The following is a 16909-nucleotide window of genomic DNA, read 5'->3' on the forward strand; positions in this document are numbered from 1 at the left end:
GCGGAAGTCAAGACTTATACTCACTTAGGAAATTATTGCGATACTATTATTTGACAACAATACTATTATTTGACAAAACTACAATTCGATTCGAATAATTTATTTGAAAAGGCTGCTATTTTTCTGTCCATATGTGACTGTGTTTATGTGAACAAGATACTTAAATTTAAAATTTTCCTAAAAGAAGTTATATTCCTCTTTTTTTGTTGGGGTAACAAAATATAAGCTTAGCTCTCTACATAAACTAAATATACAATATTTCAATTATATGTACAACATCAACATTCAAAAATTAAATCATTTACCGTATGAGAAGCGGGCAGAAAAAGAGTACAATTTGCTTCTGAAACGTACCTGTAGTCTCATATCGAAATGCAAAAAGTGGTTTGTGGGTTTGGAGATTTCTGACAATTATGATAGCAAAATTTAATGAAAAGAAATATGTAAAGCACCAATTTTTATGTTTCCACAGCTTGCCTAATGTATGCCAACGAAATCGATAATCTAGAGCGTCGGACATACTGACGCCCCGTACAAAGAACAAAACCGCCCCTACATTTAAGATATAATGTACCAGCATACAGTCAACATACAGCGCAGTTATATGTATGTACATACATACATATGTATCATCCTTGAATAGAAATAAAATCTTCACATCTGACTAAATTCGTACAACCACATATTTAGCTACCAACTACTACTTTATCAAAATAGTAGGTTCCTCCCTCCAAAATTTTTCAAATTAACCACCCTCAACATAGTCTTCGAGAATACTTTCACAATGACTTTACTACAAGGCGCGTGAATAACTGGCGCAGTTCAAAGCGCTACGTTGACGTTGTTGAAAGCGTCAAACTTGACGCCGACGTTGGCAGTGGCGCCACAAAAATCAATGCCTGTCAGCTGCAGCTGCACCTGTGCTAGTTCGCAATTTCCAAAAGATAACTTCAAATGTAGTACATTTTTAACTTTTTTAAGAATGACGGTAATTAAAAGTTCATGGCACAAAAACTGCCAACAAGGCAGAATACCCATTATTGCAGAACATATTTAAGCGAAGAAGTACCATATATTGTAATACCCACTAGCTAAGTAGATGTAGAGCTTTTGGTTGGCCACAATTCGATATAGCCACAGCCACGTACAACACGCATTTGTCTGCTCTTTAGACCTTATTTGTTACCAGCGAAGATGAAGCACCGAATACTCAAACGACCTAAGGCCATTAAAATTATTATTCTTCAATTTTTATTTGCACAACAATTTTCTTGCCACTACATTCATATCTGTCGATATATGTACATACATTTATTTTTTCAACGTCGTTTCTACATTCTTTCTTTTACTGATTGTTAATCCACATTGACACTCACTTTTTTATCTTTTTCCAACCAACTGGTTTCGGCTTTTGCACAGCGCTTTATATATTTATTTAATTTGCACCAACAAATTTCTTTCACTCAATTCATGCAATATTTTCTTTCAGAATTGCTATTTAGCTACGACTTTGAAAGCAAATAAAGTTTAATCTACACAATTCTGTATGAGTTTAAATTTTATTCTTTCGATTTTTCCAATTTGAGTTCCAACACCTCTCCACTATTTCTTTTAGCCGTGTATGTGTGATTCGTGTCAATCGTTTGGGAGAAAAAACTTTCTGGACGTCGATTTTGATTCCTCTGCTTACGCTGCTGCTGCCACTTCCAATTGGATTTTGTTTCATTTGACATTTATAATTGTAGGTATTGCCACCCGATTATTCTCAGTTAAGTCCGTAGACTTACTTTTACTTTAATAATATGTTTCATTTAGCAATACAACTAATTTAATTTAGAAAACACGTTTTAAGGAATGCAACACAAATACAAGTATATCATAGAGTAATGTAATATTAAAATTTATTGATACATCAATAGATGTAATTACATTAAAATTTCACGAACCTGAAACTCTGACCACCAGCTGTGTTTTTCTTCGAATTGATAAGAACTCGAATATGGGTTGTCAAAATGAGCGCACGAATTCGCAGTGCTATCTGTGAAAAAGTAATTATTGTTATTAATTAAAAAATTCAAATAATTTTGAAAGAGTCATAAAAACATTATGTAAAATATCGCCTAATGGTAAATTCTGCTTTCAGATTTCACAGGCAACACAAGTATCTCATAATGTATATCATGAGTTGGAGGTACCGGCAAAACGATCTGCAATACTACAATGGACTCCACCACCCAGTGACATAAGCAATGAGTTACTTCAAATAATACCAAACTTACAATATGACAAATCCTTAATTAAAACTGTGAACCTATTACCAGCTAGTGGTAAAATTTCTGCTCGTGTGGAATTTCAACTACAAATGCAGTCATTTGCAGAGTCGTTGCTACAGGAGAATGATAAACCTGCGCCACGATTAGAATCTCATGTGGTATTCGATTTTAGTTCTCCCAACATAGCCAAGCCGTTCCATGTCGGTCACTTACGTTCGACAATCATTGGAAATGTGCTTTCTAATTTACACCAGCATTTGGGTTATCGAGTAACACGCATCAACTATCTTGGCGATTGGGGTACGCAGTTTGGTATGCTCCATTTAGGCGTTCAAATGCTTGGAATAACAAATGAGCAGATGCGTGCGAAACCAATCGAAACCCTATATTCCGCGTACGTTGCTGCCAACACTTTAGCTAAAACAGAACCCAGTATAACGGAGAAAGCAAGAGAATGTTTTACAAAGCTAGAAACTGGAACTGACGACGAATTGGCGCGGCAGTGGCAGGAATATCGTAAACACACTGTAACTGAACTAGAGATGGTTTATGCGCGGTTGGGAGTACGCTTCGATCAATATGATTGGGAATCGCAGTACTCGCAACGAGAAATCGGAGATGTTTTAGAGCGCTTGCAAGAAAATGCACTTTTGCTAAACGAAAAGGATGGAAGAAAAGTAGTGGAAGTGGATGGAAGACGTATTCCGGTAGTGAAAAGTGATGGCTCCAGTTTATATTTAACTCGGGATATAGCAGCTGTGCTGGATCGGTTTCGGCGTTACAACTTTGAACGAATGTATTATGTGGTGGAAAATGGACAAGCGGATCATTTTAATGCGCTTTTTAAAACGACAGCCGCTCTGACAACCGACATACCGTTAGATCGTATGGTCCATGTAAAATTCGGACGAATACACGGTATGAGCACGCGTAGCGGCAAAGTAGTGTTCTTGCGTGACGTACTGAATGAAGCGCGTGATTTAATGCTTGAAAAGCAATTGCAAAGTGCTAGTAAGTTCAAAATATATCCACTCCCTAAACTTAATACTAATTTCTCTTACTTCATCTTTTATTTGCAAACTGGCAGCAACTAAAGTGGAATTGTCCAGTTCATCCAGTGATTATAAAACTGTTGCCGATATACTGGGCGTGACTGCGGTAATCACAAATGATCTGAAACAACGTCGACAACGTGACTATGACTTCGATTGGAAAAAGGCATTACAAGTGAATGGCGACACGGGAATCAAACTGCAATACACACATTGCCGGCTACATAGCCTGTTACAGAATTTAAAACATGTTGATACCTCCAACTGTAAGGTGGATGTAGCGCAGTTATCGGAGCCTGAAGCGCAAAACCTATTACATGAAATAGCTAGATTTGACCAAGCTGTGTGGATGTCGAAACAACAGCTAGAAGCATGCGTACTGGTGAACCACCTATTCACACTTTGGTAACAATTTAAGCGGTGCTATTTAAATAACGTTGAATATATATATTTTTTTTAAAACAATTTCAGCAACTCAACTAGTCGAGCTTTGAAACGCCTAAATGTCAAAAATGAGGAAAGCCTTAGTAAACAACAAAACCGCTTGCTCCTCTTCAACGCCGCTAAACGTAACCTAAATACAGGCATGCGTATACTGGGATTGCGTCCACTGGAGCAAATGTAGTTTTCGTTAAGTTTAGCAAAATAATTTTTTTTTTCATTCTGTGTGTATAAGCAAATTAATTTTTATTGTACTAATTGTTCTTACAAATGTGTTTTCAAATATAGATTTTATTTAATATTTAAATACACTTTAAATGTAGCGCATTTTTAACGCTTCTTCCATGTGTATTTGCGACGCGCACCTTCCTGTCCATACTTCTTACGTTCACGACGGCGATAGTCACGCTGCAAGAGACCGGCTGCAACAAAAGGATTGTAAGAGAACGAATTATATAAATAAGTCAATAGGTCTACATACCTAACCGCATCGACTCCACCATTTCTTGATCCACGAAGCTGCGCAAACTCATTGCTATGCCCCATCGAATGGCACCCGCCTGACCAGAGGGCCCACCACCTTCCACGTTGGCCTCGATATCAACTTTTCCAAGCATTTCGGCAAAAATAAGCGGGAAAAGAACCTGAAAAAGATAGAGTACATTTATTATATATTTGTTTTCAAATTGATAGAGATACTATCTGTTATATAAACAAGGAGAAATAAATGTTGTAAAATACTAAATCTACTAATTTTACCAATACAAAAAAAAAATTTAAAGTAGAGATCCCACGAGTAAGCAAGAACTTTACGTATTCTGTTAGAAGTCTGCCGATGGAAAGTTTCGTAGCCGAAGCCGAAAATAAATGCTTGTTTGAATCCCTTCGTCCAGTTGACAAATATGGTCGGCGCAGATCTAGCAAGAGAGAGTTTTGGGCTCCTTGCGTGAAGAAGTGAGGTATGTGCATTAAATATAAATTCACTGTTATCAATTTCAGTGCCCGAGTTCGTTGTAGCACAGATGATGATTTCATGGTCCATATCTTTATCAGACCTGGGATAAGCTTGGTTTCATCGATATCCGCTAGTAAAGTTCCGAGATTGATAACGACTTTGACAATGACTTTTAACAAGTTCACGACTACTAGGATGATCCTCTTAGAGTGGGATTTTTAATCAAGCCGATGAGTTATCTTGACGTGTACATATGTGCTGTGGCGATGTTGTGCTCTTTACGGTTGGTTATTGGCTGGATGGAATCAGATGGTGTGTGAAGTTCGTGAGAAGCAAAGCCTAGTTCTTCATTTCTAGGAAAAGGAAAATTATGGGCTGATAAGACTCCCCTAGATTCGCTTGTTTCTCAGGTTGCAGTAGTTTTATATTCTTCCGATTTTCTTCGTATCGAGTATCCGAAGACTGGTCAGAGAGAGTTTGAGAACCTTGGCGATCTACTATCTCTGGCTATAGTAGAGATATGACCAACGAATTTGATATCCATCCGCTTGGCGTGTCTACTCGAGATAGACAGAGATTTAAGAGCAGTTCTTCAATTGCTTGCACCGGCAATGAGGTAACAAAAAGTCAGGTGTTTTACATATTTCGTCTCCTTATGAGTCAAACCACCACCCATTGCAGACGAAAAGTTCGAGTTGCCGCGAGAAACGAGAGTGACCTTTGCGCAGCTTCGTTTTGGATACTGTAGCAGATTAAACTTCTCCTTATCCAGAATAGACCCTGACATATCCAATACATGTCCTGCGTCAATGAGTCTCCGCATGACACTGGCCACCTCTTTGCATGCCCCACCAACTCTACTCATCTGACACCCCTCTCCCTTTGGTCTGAATTATGGAACTCTACAAGTGAGAGCCATGCAATTCCCAACCAACTTAAATGTGTGAAAATGACAGGAAAAAGTTTTGTGATGCAAAAAGATAGTTAATACATAAATGTATGTAAATAAACATTCTTATTGTTGTTGCAAAATATACAAACACTCTCCCAGGCCAGTTTATTTTGGAACAAAGACAGACAGTCGCACAATGAACACGAACAACCACAAAATTCAGAACAATTACAAATAAGTACAATTAATCATCGACAGACTGTCGCTTTTGCTCAAATCTGATTTTTTTGATTTGCACGTATACACTGCCTTTACATATTGGTACACACACTAGTAATACATACATTCGCGCATAGAAAGTCGAAATAGTATTTCATTTGACCGATTAAATGCCAAATAATGAAAAATTCAATTTCATGGCAATGTGAAAATTCGTAATTTCCATAACAATACAATTTCCTGTGCCAGCATTTACATACAAGTATATTGCATTTGCTTATACTGACATATGTATACCTAGGTACCTCAGTAAAATTGTCTATGCAATTACACAAGTCGCCAAATAAATAGTTACCTACTCTTTGGCCACCAAATAAGAACCAAAAAAATGAAAAAATACTTTTCAACAAATGGTTTTAAAAAGCTAAAATTGAAACGGTGGTTAATCTGTTCTTCTTCTTTATTGGCATAGACACTGCTGAGTTTACAACCGCATGACTTGCGAACTAGTCGCGAGTGCGACGACTGTTTGTTTGATGAAAGGAAATTTATCCTCGTTCATTACCAGAGCCATTTTCTCCGCTTCCTTATCCAGTCTTGAGAAAGCAAAGCTGTCGGCACGGTTGTCGACACAGCCGTATTAGTTTTGAGGGGATATCAAATTCAGACAAAGCAGCATAAAGGCAGCTCCTTTTCATGTTGTCAAAAGCAGCTTAGAAGTTGGTGAAGAGGGGATTTTTCCCTTCCGCTTATTTGCTCTTTATTCAATGCTTTATAAAAAGTGTTACAGTGATCGGATTTAGTTCAAATATGTGCCGTTTCGTTCGATAAACTGCTTTCATCTAGACGGCAACTTCATAATACCCCCCTCGTAGAAGCCCCCTCCTTATTTGCGAAGAACTCGGACAGCCACTTTTCAAAAGCCTCTTTTGAGTTCAACTTGACACCAGCAAGAGCGTTCGCCATGGACAGGAACAGGTGGTAGTCCCTTGGCGCTATGTCCGGGCTATATGGTGGATGCGATAAAACCTCCCATCCGAGCTACTGTAGCTTCTGACGAGTCATCAACGAAGTGTGTAGTCTAGCGTTGTCCTGGTGGAACACTACACCCTTCTTGTTGGCGAATTCTGAACGCTTTTGGTCGATTACCTGCTTCAAGCGGTCCAGTTGTTGGCAGTAATGGTAGAATTAAGCCTCTGTCCATATAGGAGCAGCTCATAATGGATGATTCTCTTCCAAACCCACCAAACACACAACAAAACCCTCCGGGCCGTCAATTCCGGTTTGGGACGATTCATCGGCCTTCGACCACGACCATTTTCGCTTGATATTGTCGTATGCGATCCGTTTTTCGTCGCCAGTTACTATCCGCTTCAAAAATGGTTCGTGTTCGTTCCGTTTCTGCAGCATATCGCAGGCGTTGATTCGGTCCAGAAGGTTTTTATGCGTCAAATCATGTGGCATCCAAACATCAAGCTTTTTTGTGTATCAAGCCTTTAGCAGATGGTTTAAAATGGTTTGGTGACTAACTCCCATCTACTGGGCGATGTCACGAGATGCCCCATGCCGGTCTAACCCAATCTTCTCTATAATTTAAACGGTATTCGTCGTCAGAGGTCTTCCGCCGGCTGGCTTATCCATGGCGTCGTTTTCACCCGCTCTGAATCGCCGAAACCATTCCTACGCAGTTCGATGTGATAGAGTACCATCCTCCAAAACACCATAAATCTCACAGAACGTTTCACAATATCCCAACTAAACATGCATAGCGTCATTTTGTAGGTTATATCAAGACCTTTCAAAGATATATGGTATTGCCAGATACGAGCTCTGTAGCGCTGCATACATAGCCGTGAAATTCGAAAGACAAAAAGGCAGAAGAGAGATATTTGACAACCTATGTCGATCTTTTTTTCGGATTTTTTCCAAGATATGGTGCGTGGTGAAAGTCTAGACGATTGTAGGTTTTCCAGGCCTGAAACCACACTGATAAGGTCCAATCAGTTTGTTGACGGTGAGCTTCAGTCTTTCACACAGCACACTCGATAGAACCTTATATGCGATGTTGAGAAGCCTTATTCATTTCCTGGTGTTATGCTTTTACTGCTATTCAGCAACTTGGAGAAGTGTTCCCTCCATAACTTTAGTATTACCAGATCCCCTCTGGGGGTTCTACAATGGTATGCTCCGGTCTTTTGTTAGTTGCCGCATCTTTTCGTAGAATTTTCGAGCATTACCTCTGTCCGCCAGCTTGCCGCAGCTTCACATCATTGTTTCATTTATTATCTTAATTTAACGAAACACCCACCCTGTTGCCCGATTTCTACATTTCTAGTGCACGGCATAAATTAGGCTTCGATTAGTATGGAAGGCTTAAAGTGTACATATTTTTTGGTCGAGTATCGTCATTTACACACTCCTACACTTATCTAACCATGCGAGATACAGTTATGTACATATGTAAATTTTTCGCTTCAACGGTTATACAACATTTTAAACAATCGAACCGAGAATAGCATACAAAAAAAATTAAACAACTTCGAGGAAATAAATGTACTCCCATTCTATGCCAAAGCAAGTGTTTGTGAACAGTAATTACTTTTGTTGCGTTGAATTGACAAACGGTAATTAAATATTACTCATACGTACGGGAGAACTGAACCAATGAAAGGCTAGTGCAATGTATCGATGAATAGTAAAAAGAAAAATGTATAAATTCCGACCAAATCCGCCAGTGTCAGCAACCAAGCTTCGCCAATACCGTTTACTAAAGTCAATCCGGCCGGTGACAAGTAATCATTACATTTGCACATACTACATACATACATATGTATGTTAGTGGTTATAAGCAACGCCGTAGCTGTTAAACGGCATTCTTCCAGCAACACAGTGAAGACTTATGCAAATCAATTATCATTTTTAGCATTGTAATAAAATATTACATAAATGCTGGCGCAGCTCTGAGAAATTCTTATGCTACATTGCTGTGTTGCGATGGACTGGAACTAGTAGTACCACAACTGCTTGACTAGCTACACTGCAGCGATATTCATAAGAATTGCAAATAACTTTGAATCCGATTGTTTGCCGTGGAATAAGTGACTCAACTCTTTTTCAAAATACTTGATTAAACGATTTTAAATGTTACTAGAAAACATAAGAAGAATATGCTCGGACGAAAGCATGCCCGACGATTGGAATTTAAGTAAGCTTTGTGAAAGATTAAAGCCCACCGTCCACAAACGGATTGGACCTTATCAGTGTGATTTTAGACCTAGAAAATCAACAAGTGATTAGATATTCACCATGCACTCACAGCACGAAAAAGAACTGCTTCTATACCGCTGCTGAATTTGGTATCCCCCTAAAACTTATACGGTTGTGTAAACTGACGTTGAGCAATACCAAAAGCTTCTGGAGAAAATGATTCGAGCTCCAAAACTTAATCGAGCAGGTACAATCTTCTAAAAGAGTGTACAACTGCAGTCGTAACTGGTGACATTGATATCATTGGCCATAACAACCACGCCGTTAGTTTTGCTTTCTCCAGGTTGGATAAGGAAGCGAAGCAAATGGGTCTGGTAATAACCGAGCGCAAGACGAAATATCTCCTGTCATCAAACAAACAATCGTCACCTTCGTGACTTGGCTCCCACTTCACACTACACTTGTATGATATTTGCTGTAATACTTAAAAAAAACTTTTTTCTTTCAAGGGTATCTCTATTGATAGATGGATAGGGGTTGTTTGGTCATAAGTTAACTAGTTATGTGTTTATACAATATATGGTTAAACTCACTGTTGGGATCACATGAGTCCATTCACAAAGGTCACTTTGATTAAGTGAATGACCTTATTGTTATTACATCTGACAGCAAGAACAACATCCCTTCCCGGAGAAAAAGCATTTGGGCGGAGAAATTTAGTTCATTTACACATATTGTGATATCGAAGTAGTCCAAAGTTTGTCTTTTACGAGGAAAATGTCAACCAAACAACCCAGCACTACTTCAAAATGTAAAATGAGTACTACTCGTGCACCAACCTCAAACGTGGTGAACTATCTTATTTAAATTTGAATTTCAGATATGCTTTATTTGGTTCGAGACTTCTGAAACAGATAAGGTTCTGAACAAAAAAGTTTGAATAAAGATTTACTGATTCATTTTATACCCCGAACAGGGTATATTTAGTTTGTAACACCCAGAAGAAAATATCTGTGACCCTATAAAATATATATATAAATGACCAGCAAGACGAGCTGAGTCGATTTAGTCATGTCCGGCTGTCTGTCCAACCGTCTGTCTGTAAGTATATTACAAAATACTCCCTCAGTTTTTGAGATATCGAGCTGAAATTTTGCTCATGTCCTTTTCTTACTAAGAAGCTGCTCATTTGTCCCAATGGTTCGATATCGGATTACTATAACATATAGCTGTCATACAAACTGAACGATGGAAATAAAATGCTTGTATGAAAAACATTTTTTTTTTGATCGAAATTTTTTAACTTTTATTTTTAGATCGGATAATATTCATAAAGTTTGGAATCTCTGAGAAATTGTTCAGATCGAGTCACTATAGCATATACATAGACGATTATATTCTGAGTAAGGGGGACGTCGGACACGGGTCAGGAACCATGCTCTTTTGCAAATTGTAAGCGGGATTCCACGTGCTTCTTTTTGAGTAGCGGTACTTTTTGTGGACTTCTCAAAAACTCAATAATTAAATAAACTAATAACTAATTAAAATTGCTGCTAGATTATGGAACTATACTTATTTCTCTAATTTTGTGAATATTTTTTATGTTAAGGACTATTTTGAAAACGAAATATCTAACACTCCTATTATTTTGTGGACAACTGTATACAAGGTGCGTTCCAAAGTAAACAGGAATGTATCTCCCCCTGGTGGCGCCATCTGTATGTCGACTAGTGCGTTAAAATCTGCTATCTTTATCCATTGTCCAGTGAGAATTTCATGACATTTCATAGATTGGAAGTGCAGTTATTGCGTTTTCAGTGTCAGCATGTTTGTGTTATCGGTGTGAAAATTAGCTTCGAACAAAGAGCCAACATTAAATTTTGTTTTAAATTTGGTAAAACTTTTACCGAAACGTTTCAATTGATGAAACAAGTTTATAGCGATGATTGCCTATCCCGTAGCAGAGTGCAGAGTGGTTTCAAAGTGGTCGTGAGGACATAAATGACGATTAACATGTGGCCAAATCAAAATCCGTGATCACCGGAAATTCCATCGAAACTGTGGGTAAATTCATCAAAAATCAACCAAAATCATCATTGAAATTCATGGAAATGGAATTGAATATCTCCAAAACATCGATTTATCGCATTTTGACCGAACATTCGGGCTTACGAAAGGTGTTTGTACGGTTTGTTCCGCGCAATTTGACTGATGACCAAAAATTGCTCAGAATCCAACATTCCAAGGACATCATCAAAGTGGTTTTGATCACATTTTAGCCATTAACCACTCCCCATATTCAACTGATAGGGCACCGTGCGACTTCTTCCTTTTCGAAAAAATGCATTTTCCTATGAAAGGCAAGCGTTATGCAGACATAGAAGCCATTCAAAAGGCTTGCGGCCATACCGTCCAATGAGCTAAAACACTCGTTTGTCATGCTTTTGGACGTTGCAAAAAGCAGTATTGAAGCAGGAGACTAGTTTGAATAAAATAAATTGATTTTGCCGAAAAAAACAATTTGTTCTGTTTTTTTTTTTTTTAAGTCCTCTTTACTTTGGAACGCTACTTGTATGTACAAATAGCAACGGTGCTTTCGTTTCATATATTCTTAAGTGAAACCAGATAAATCCAACTTAACAAGGGCGGCCAACTATGCTAAGTACACAGTAAATAAAAAAAGAGATTAAATTCATCTCATCTCAAACGGTAAAAATTGGCTTTGTCGCCATAATCAATCAACAAGAAAAATAAAAGGCTGCACTAAATGGCGAGGGGTTCAAAGGCAATAAAATGAGCACTTAATAGACGGTTGTTGAGAAAAAATTGTTTCTTTCGATGCACTGGATTGCGATTTGAAACAAAATTTCAATGATTCTTAGGTAAAGCGTGATCCATTTCGAGGTTCCCTACTTTTTTAAGGAAACGACACAGAAACTTCAAATTTAATGGGGAGTGTTTGTTATTATTCAAAAGAGCATTCTGTGGTATTTATTTTTTGAACATTATCTCTTTCAAATATAACGCCTCAGATGCTACATCTGTTGAGTCCAATTTTCGATGACTCATTCCAGCATTGCGAATGGCACGCGCGATATTTTACTCCAAGGCCTAAACTGTAGCTGGATAATCTGCATAGGCTTTAGACTTTAAATATTCTCACAGGAAAAAGTCCACCGGTGTAATAACACACCATATTGGTGGCCAATGGACCGGCCCAAAACGTGATATTATCTGCTCACCAAAGTGTTCTATCAATAAATCCATTGATTGATGCGATGTGTGACGCCGATTTGTTGAAACAAAATATCGCCGAGATTACCAGCTTATCGGTTATCATGATGTGTTAACGTTCGCCATTGACGGTTACGTTCTCACCGGCATCATTTTTGAAGAAATACGAGTATAATATAAGACCCATGACTCTACCTGTCCACAAACCTCTTGAATCTCTTCAGGTTGCTCTTCGTCCCAAATGCGACAATTTTGCTTGTAGCGTTCTCGCTTAAGAAAGTCGAGCGACTTCAGTTCTTGCACAAGCTTTAATTTTGTTCAGGCGTAAATCTTTCCATGAATAAAAATATTTGTGGGCTACTTGCAACAAAATTTTCCGCATATTCAACAAAAAGTGACCTCCCGTTATATGGAGTAGCCAAGGGAAATCCTTTTTCGACAATAAATGTTCGAATACGGTGGTTGTGGCAGGATATTGGTTAAAAACTCATGAATGATCAATGCAGTATGCGTGGTGAAAAAACCGAAAGCTATCGACTCATAATTCCGGCCGCTTTTTACGAATAGGTTCGATCAATAGTCGCATAACACTCTAATAGTATTCCTTCTTGAGTTTGGCCGGTTGAAAGAAATTTGGAGTGCACCACACCTCGATAATCGAAGAAAACTGTCAACATAAACATGATTTTTGACCTGCTTTGGCGTTGATTTTTTGACATCGGCTGATCTTTGCCACGATTTTCCGCCGATTGATCATCTGTTTCTGGGTCGTAAGCATATATTAAAGACTCATCGTCAGTAATAATACGTTCATGATATCCTGGTAGTCGAAAATAATTATTTCACAGACGTTAACGCGACGCTGTTTTATGAAAAATTGAGTAATTTTTGGAACCAATCGTGCTTTCACTTTTCTTAGGCCGAAATGATCTTTCCAAATGGTTTTGCTGATCCTTCCGATATTCCAACGATGCCAGTAAGATCTATAAATGTTAATCGTCGATCTTCAAGCACCCATTCATTTTTTTTATTGACATGTTGATCATCAGTTGATGTTGACGGCCGTTCTGGACGTGGTTCGTCGTCAACGCGTTCTCGACAGACTTTGAATAAATTCTACCAATCAAAAACACTTGCTCGCAACCAACAATTATTACCGAAGTCATTTTCCAACATTCTGAACGTTTCGATATCAGAAATTTGATTCCGCACATAAAATTTAATGGGAGTTCCATGACTTCCAATGACTTTGTTAAATAATTTCACTCATCGTAAAAAAAGACGAATGCACTTTATGTAGTGCAGAAAGACAAGCGTATACTAAACACTAATAATTATTTTGATGTGACATTTGGCGCAGAAGTCACTGAGTCATACCAACATAGAAAAAAATTTCAACAAATGGATTTTCGCGCGAAATTTAAATTAAAAAGTCTTAATACTTTTTGCCCACAGTATGCATTGCTGTAAAAATATATCAAACTTTACCAAAATGCGCCATTAGAATCTCACAGCAAGCCGCAAATATTTTGAATTCTACATTGCTATGCTTTTGTCCGCTAATTTCGCTGTAGTAAATACTCGAATCTCAAGCGTGAAAATATGCCAAAGCAGCGATTTTGCTAGCTGTCGCTGATCAATTAATTGCAATGCAGACTAATATGGATAAAAGAAGTGTGAATAGTGCGAATTTGGCAATCAAATTTGTTAAATGTTGTTGCCCGCCCAAATATTGTTGATAACTAAGTGTGTATGTGTTTCAAGCGAACCATAAAACAATCCAACCAGCTTACGAAAATACACAAATCTTATTAAGCCAATTAATCAATGACAATAATTGAGAAGGATAAAAAAATGTTAAGCGGGGAAAACCGGCAAAACTGTTCATCTATAATAAAACTTCAACATGTACGAAACTCGTGTCTGGGTCATAAACTGGCGATGAAATTCAAGATGCTGGCCATTAATGAGCATTGGCAATATAATGGCTATCTTCATCAAACAGAAAGTTGTTAGTAGCTAGTTCACACATACACACATGTAGTAAGTGGGCACAGCAGCAAAGCAAAAAACTAGTTAAGAAATATACTAGTTTACAACTAGAAATTCCGGACTGAAATCGAACTAGTCGGAAAACGTCAGACTCAAAGCATAAAAGAAAGCTTTATTAATTGATAATTATATTTCAGAAAATAATTCCGATTCATTTACAGCACGAACCAAAAATCTGTGTGTATTATTCCGAACAAAATCTGACAACGGACATCTTATGGGACATCGAAGTTATAAACAGACCACTTGCTTCAACAAAGTAATCATGAAAAATACTATTTGAACGAAAATTTGCTAAATTCAAACTAAGTACAAAAACTCAGAATTATAATTTTTTTTATGGTTCAGGAATAAAGAATAGTTACGTTGAAGAAAAGACACAGGATCCAAATTAAATTGTGGTCATAATAGAAATTGAACTATGACAGATATATTTTTGAACTAATATAAAGCATATTTTGACCAAAATCTGGCTCGAAAAATATTAAAAGATAAAAAATTCCAGTCGCCTGACTAGTTGAGCTTGCGACTGATAGCAGTTGTACAGCAGTTTATAGCTAGTTGATTTTCCTTCTGGGCATATAAAATATGTACATATGTTTGCATGTGATAACTTCACAGGCCTTGAAGATGAAATATCTATGTATGTACTATACATACCTATGTATGTAACCTCTCAACAAATATTTATATGTACGTATGTAACATGCTAGATGAACATTGGCACTACCGTAGACAATAAGACAATAATGTAGTTTGCAGAAACAAGATTTGTTAATTTATGCGCCATAAAATCAATAAACAAAATCGTAAAATATAGGGTGACTTTTTAAGAGCTTGATAACTTTTTTTAAAAAAAAAACGCATAAAATTTGCAAAATCTCATCGGTTCTTTATTTGAAACGTTAGATTGGTTCATGACATTTACTTTTTGAAGATAATTTCATTTAAATGTTGACCGCGGCTGCGTCTTAGGTGGTCCATTCGGAAAGTCCAATTTTGGGCAACTTTTTCGAGCATTTCGGCCGGAATAGCCCGAATTTCTTCGGAAATGTTGTCTTCCAAAGCTGGAATAGTTGCTGGCTTATTTCTGTAGACTTTAGACTTGACGTAGCCCCACAAAAAATAGTCTAAAGGCGTTAAATCGCATGATCTTGGTGGCCAACTTACGGGTCCATTTCTTGAGATGAATTGTTGTCCGAAGTTTTCCCTCAAAATGGCCATAGAATCGCGAGCTGTGTGGCATGTAGCGCCATCTTGTTGAAACCACATGTCAACCAAGTTCAGTTCTTCCATTTTTGGCAACAAAAAGTTTGTTAGCATCGAACGATAGCGATCGCCATTCACCGTAACGTTGCGTCCAACAGCATCTTTGAAAAAATACGGTCCAATGATTCCACCAGCGTACAAACCACACCAAACAGTGCATTTTTCGGGATGCATGGGCAGTTCTTGAACGGCTTCTGGTTGCTCTTCACCCCAAATGCGGCAATTTTGCTTATTTACGTAGCCATTCAACCAGAAATGAGCCTCATCGCTGAACAAAATTAAAGCGCGAAACACATTTCGAACCGAACACTGATTTTGGTAATAAAATTCAATGATTTGCAAGCGTTGCTCGTTAGTAAGTCTATTCATGATGAAATGTCAAAGCATACTGAGCATCTTTCTCTTTGACACCATGTCTGAAATCCCACGTGATCTGTCAAATACTAATGCATGAAAATCCTAACCTCAAAAAAATCACCCGTTACATGCTTTCATTGGAATCGCTGACTTCTGTAAGTGACTATATAGCATTTAATTTATTTATTATATATTTTCTTTTACTTAAGAGTTTTATGAGAAGTTTTTACTTAATAAAGGCTATTGGCTGTGAAGATGTGTATTTTATTCTTTTGCAAACGCGAATGAGCCAATAAATTAATGGAAATGCAAATACGAATACGAATATGAAACTAATAAAATTTCAGTTTAACAGGCTTATGAATATGCTAGCTTTAATTTGCATTTGAATTGTCTTAAATAGGTGAGAACTCTCTTAAAACATCTTCAATATAAAGGTCTTTCAAATTGTATTCGGCTTGAAATACGACGAGGAGTATCGGGATAATAGGTAAAAAACAAGTCAGTTTGTACTATTCGGTTTGAATTAAATGACCAATTAGACCATTTCTAAAAAAGGCACATTATATCTTAATTTAGTGCTTAGATATGACATTTTATAGGTTTTCGGTTAATGGCGATTTATGGGTTCGGCAGTGGTCCGATTACGCCCATCTACGAACTCGTATTTTTTTTTTTTTACTTGGTTAATTTGATCTGATAAGGATATAGGCCATGATCTTTTCGCAAAACTCGCCACAACGACGTCTTAGAGATGACCAACGTGTGTGTGAATGACGTGTGAGAAACTGATTCGGGTCTTACTCAAATGATTCGTCAACGGCGGTAATATTCTCGACTCTACGGCCGCTTCTTTGTCTCACTGACACGTGAATATATTAAACTGTGCAGGTGGATTCAAATTTTTCCACTAGACGCACAATTGTTGATCTGACAGAACGATTATGACGACCATAAA

General features: G+C 37.6%; 3 protein-coding genes across 36 annotated transcripts in view; 1 reads left to right on the forward strand and 2 right to left on the reverse strand.

The window, feature by feature from the left end:
* The window catches only part of LOC105222708 (phosphatidylinositol-binding clathrin assembly protein LAP), a 53962-nt gene extending 52445 nt beyond the window's left edge, over positions 1 to 1517 (reverse strand). For 25 of the 34 annotated variants that reach the window (XM_049448860.1, XM_049448858.1, XM_049448853.1 and 22 more), the window contains exon 1: positions 1377 to 1516. The gene's annotated coding sequence lies outside the window, so the exon portion shown is untranslated. Of the gene's footprint in view, positions 1 to 1088; positions 1228 to 1309 lie in introns of those variants that run through there. The other 9 variants (XM_049448851.1, XM_049448845.1, XM_049448828.1 and 6 more) reach the window with 5 other exon arrangements.
* A 292-nt stretch (positions 1518 to 1809) lies between these two features.
* Positions 1810 to 4084, forward strand: LOC105222712 (probable arginine--tRNA ligase, mitochondrial). The gene is made up of 4 exons (XM_011200147.4): positions 1810 to 2048; positions 2144 to 3284; positions 3361 to 3730; positions 3797 to 4084. The coding sequence occupies exons 1-4, from the start codon at positions 2013 to 2015 to the stop codon at positions 3948 to 3950; spliced, it is 1701 nt and encodes a 566-aa protein (XP_011198449.2). The 5' UTR covers positions 1810 to 2012; the 3' UTR covers positions 3951 to 4084.
* The window catches only part of LOC105222711 (28S ribosomal protein S9, mitochondrial), a 45915-nt gene continuing 32979 nt past the window's right edge, over positions 3974 to 16909 (reverse strand). Inside the window, exons 7-8 of the mRNA XM_011200146.3 lie at positions 4248 to 4410; positions 3974 to 4188 (exon numbers count right to left, since the gene is read on the reverse strand). Coding sequence (XP_011198448.2) covers positions 4097 to 4188; positions 4248 to 4410 — 255 coding nt within the window. The 3' untranslated portion in view covers positions 3974 to 4096. The remainder of the gene's footprint in view (positions 4189 to 4247; positions 4411 to 16909) is intronic.

The sequence above is a fragment of the Bactrocera dorsalis genome, chromosome 2 (assembly GCF_023373825.1).
Source record: "Bactrocera dorsalis isolate Fly_Bdor chromosome 2, ASM2337382v1, whole genome shotgun sequence".
Taxonomy (NCBI): domain Eukaryota; kingdom Metazoa; phylum Arthropoda; class Insecta; order Diptera; family Tephritidae; genus Bactrocera; species Bactrocera dorsalis.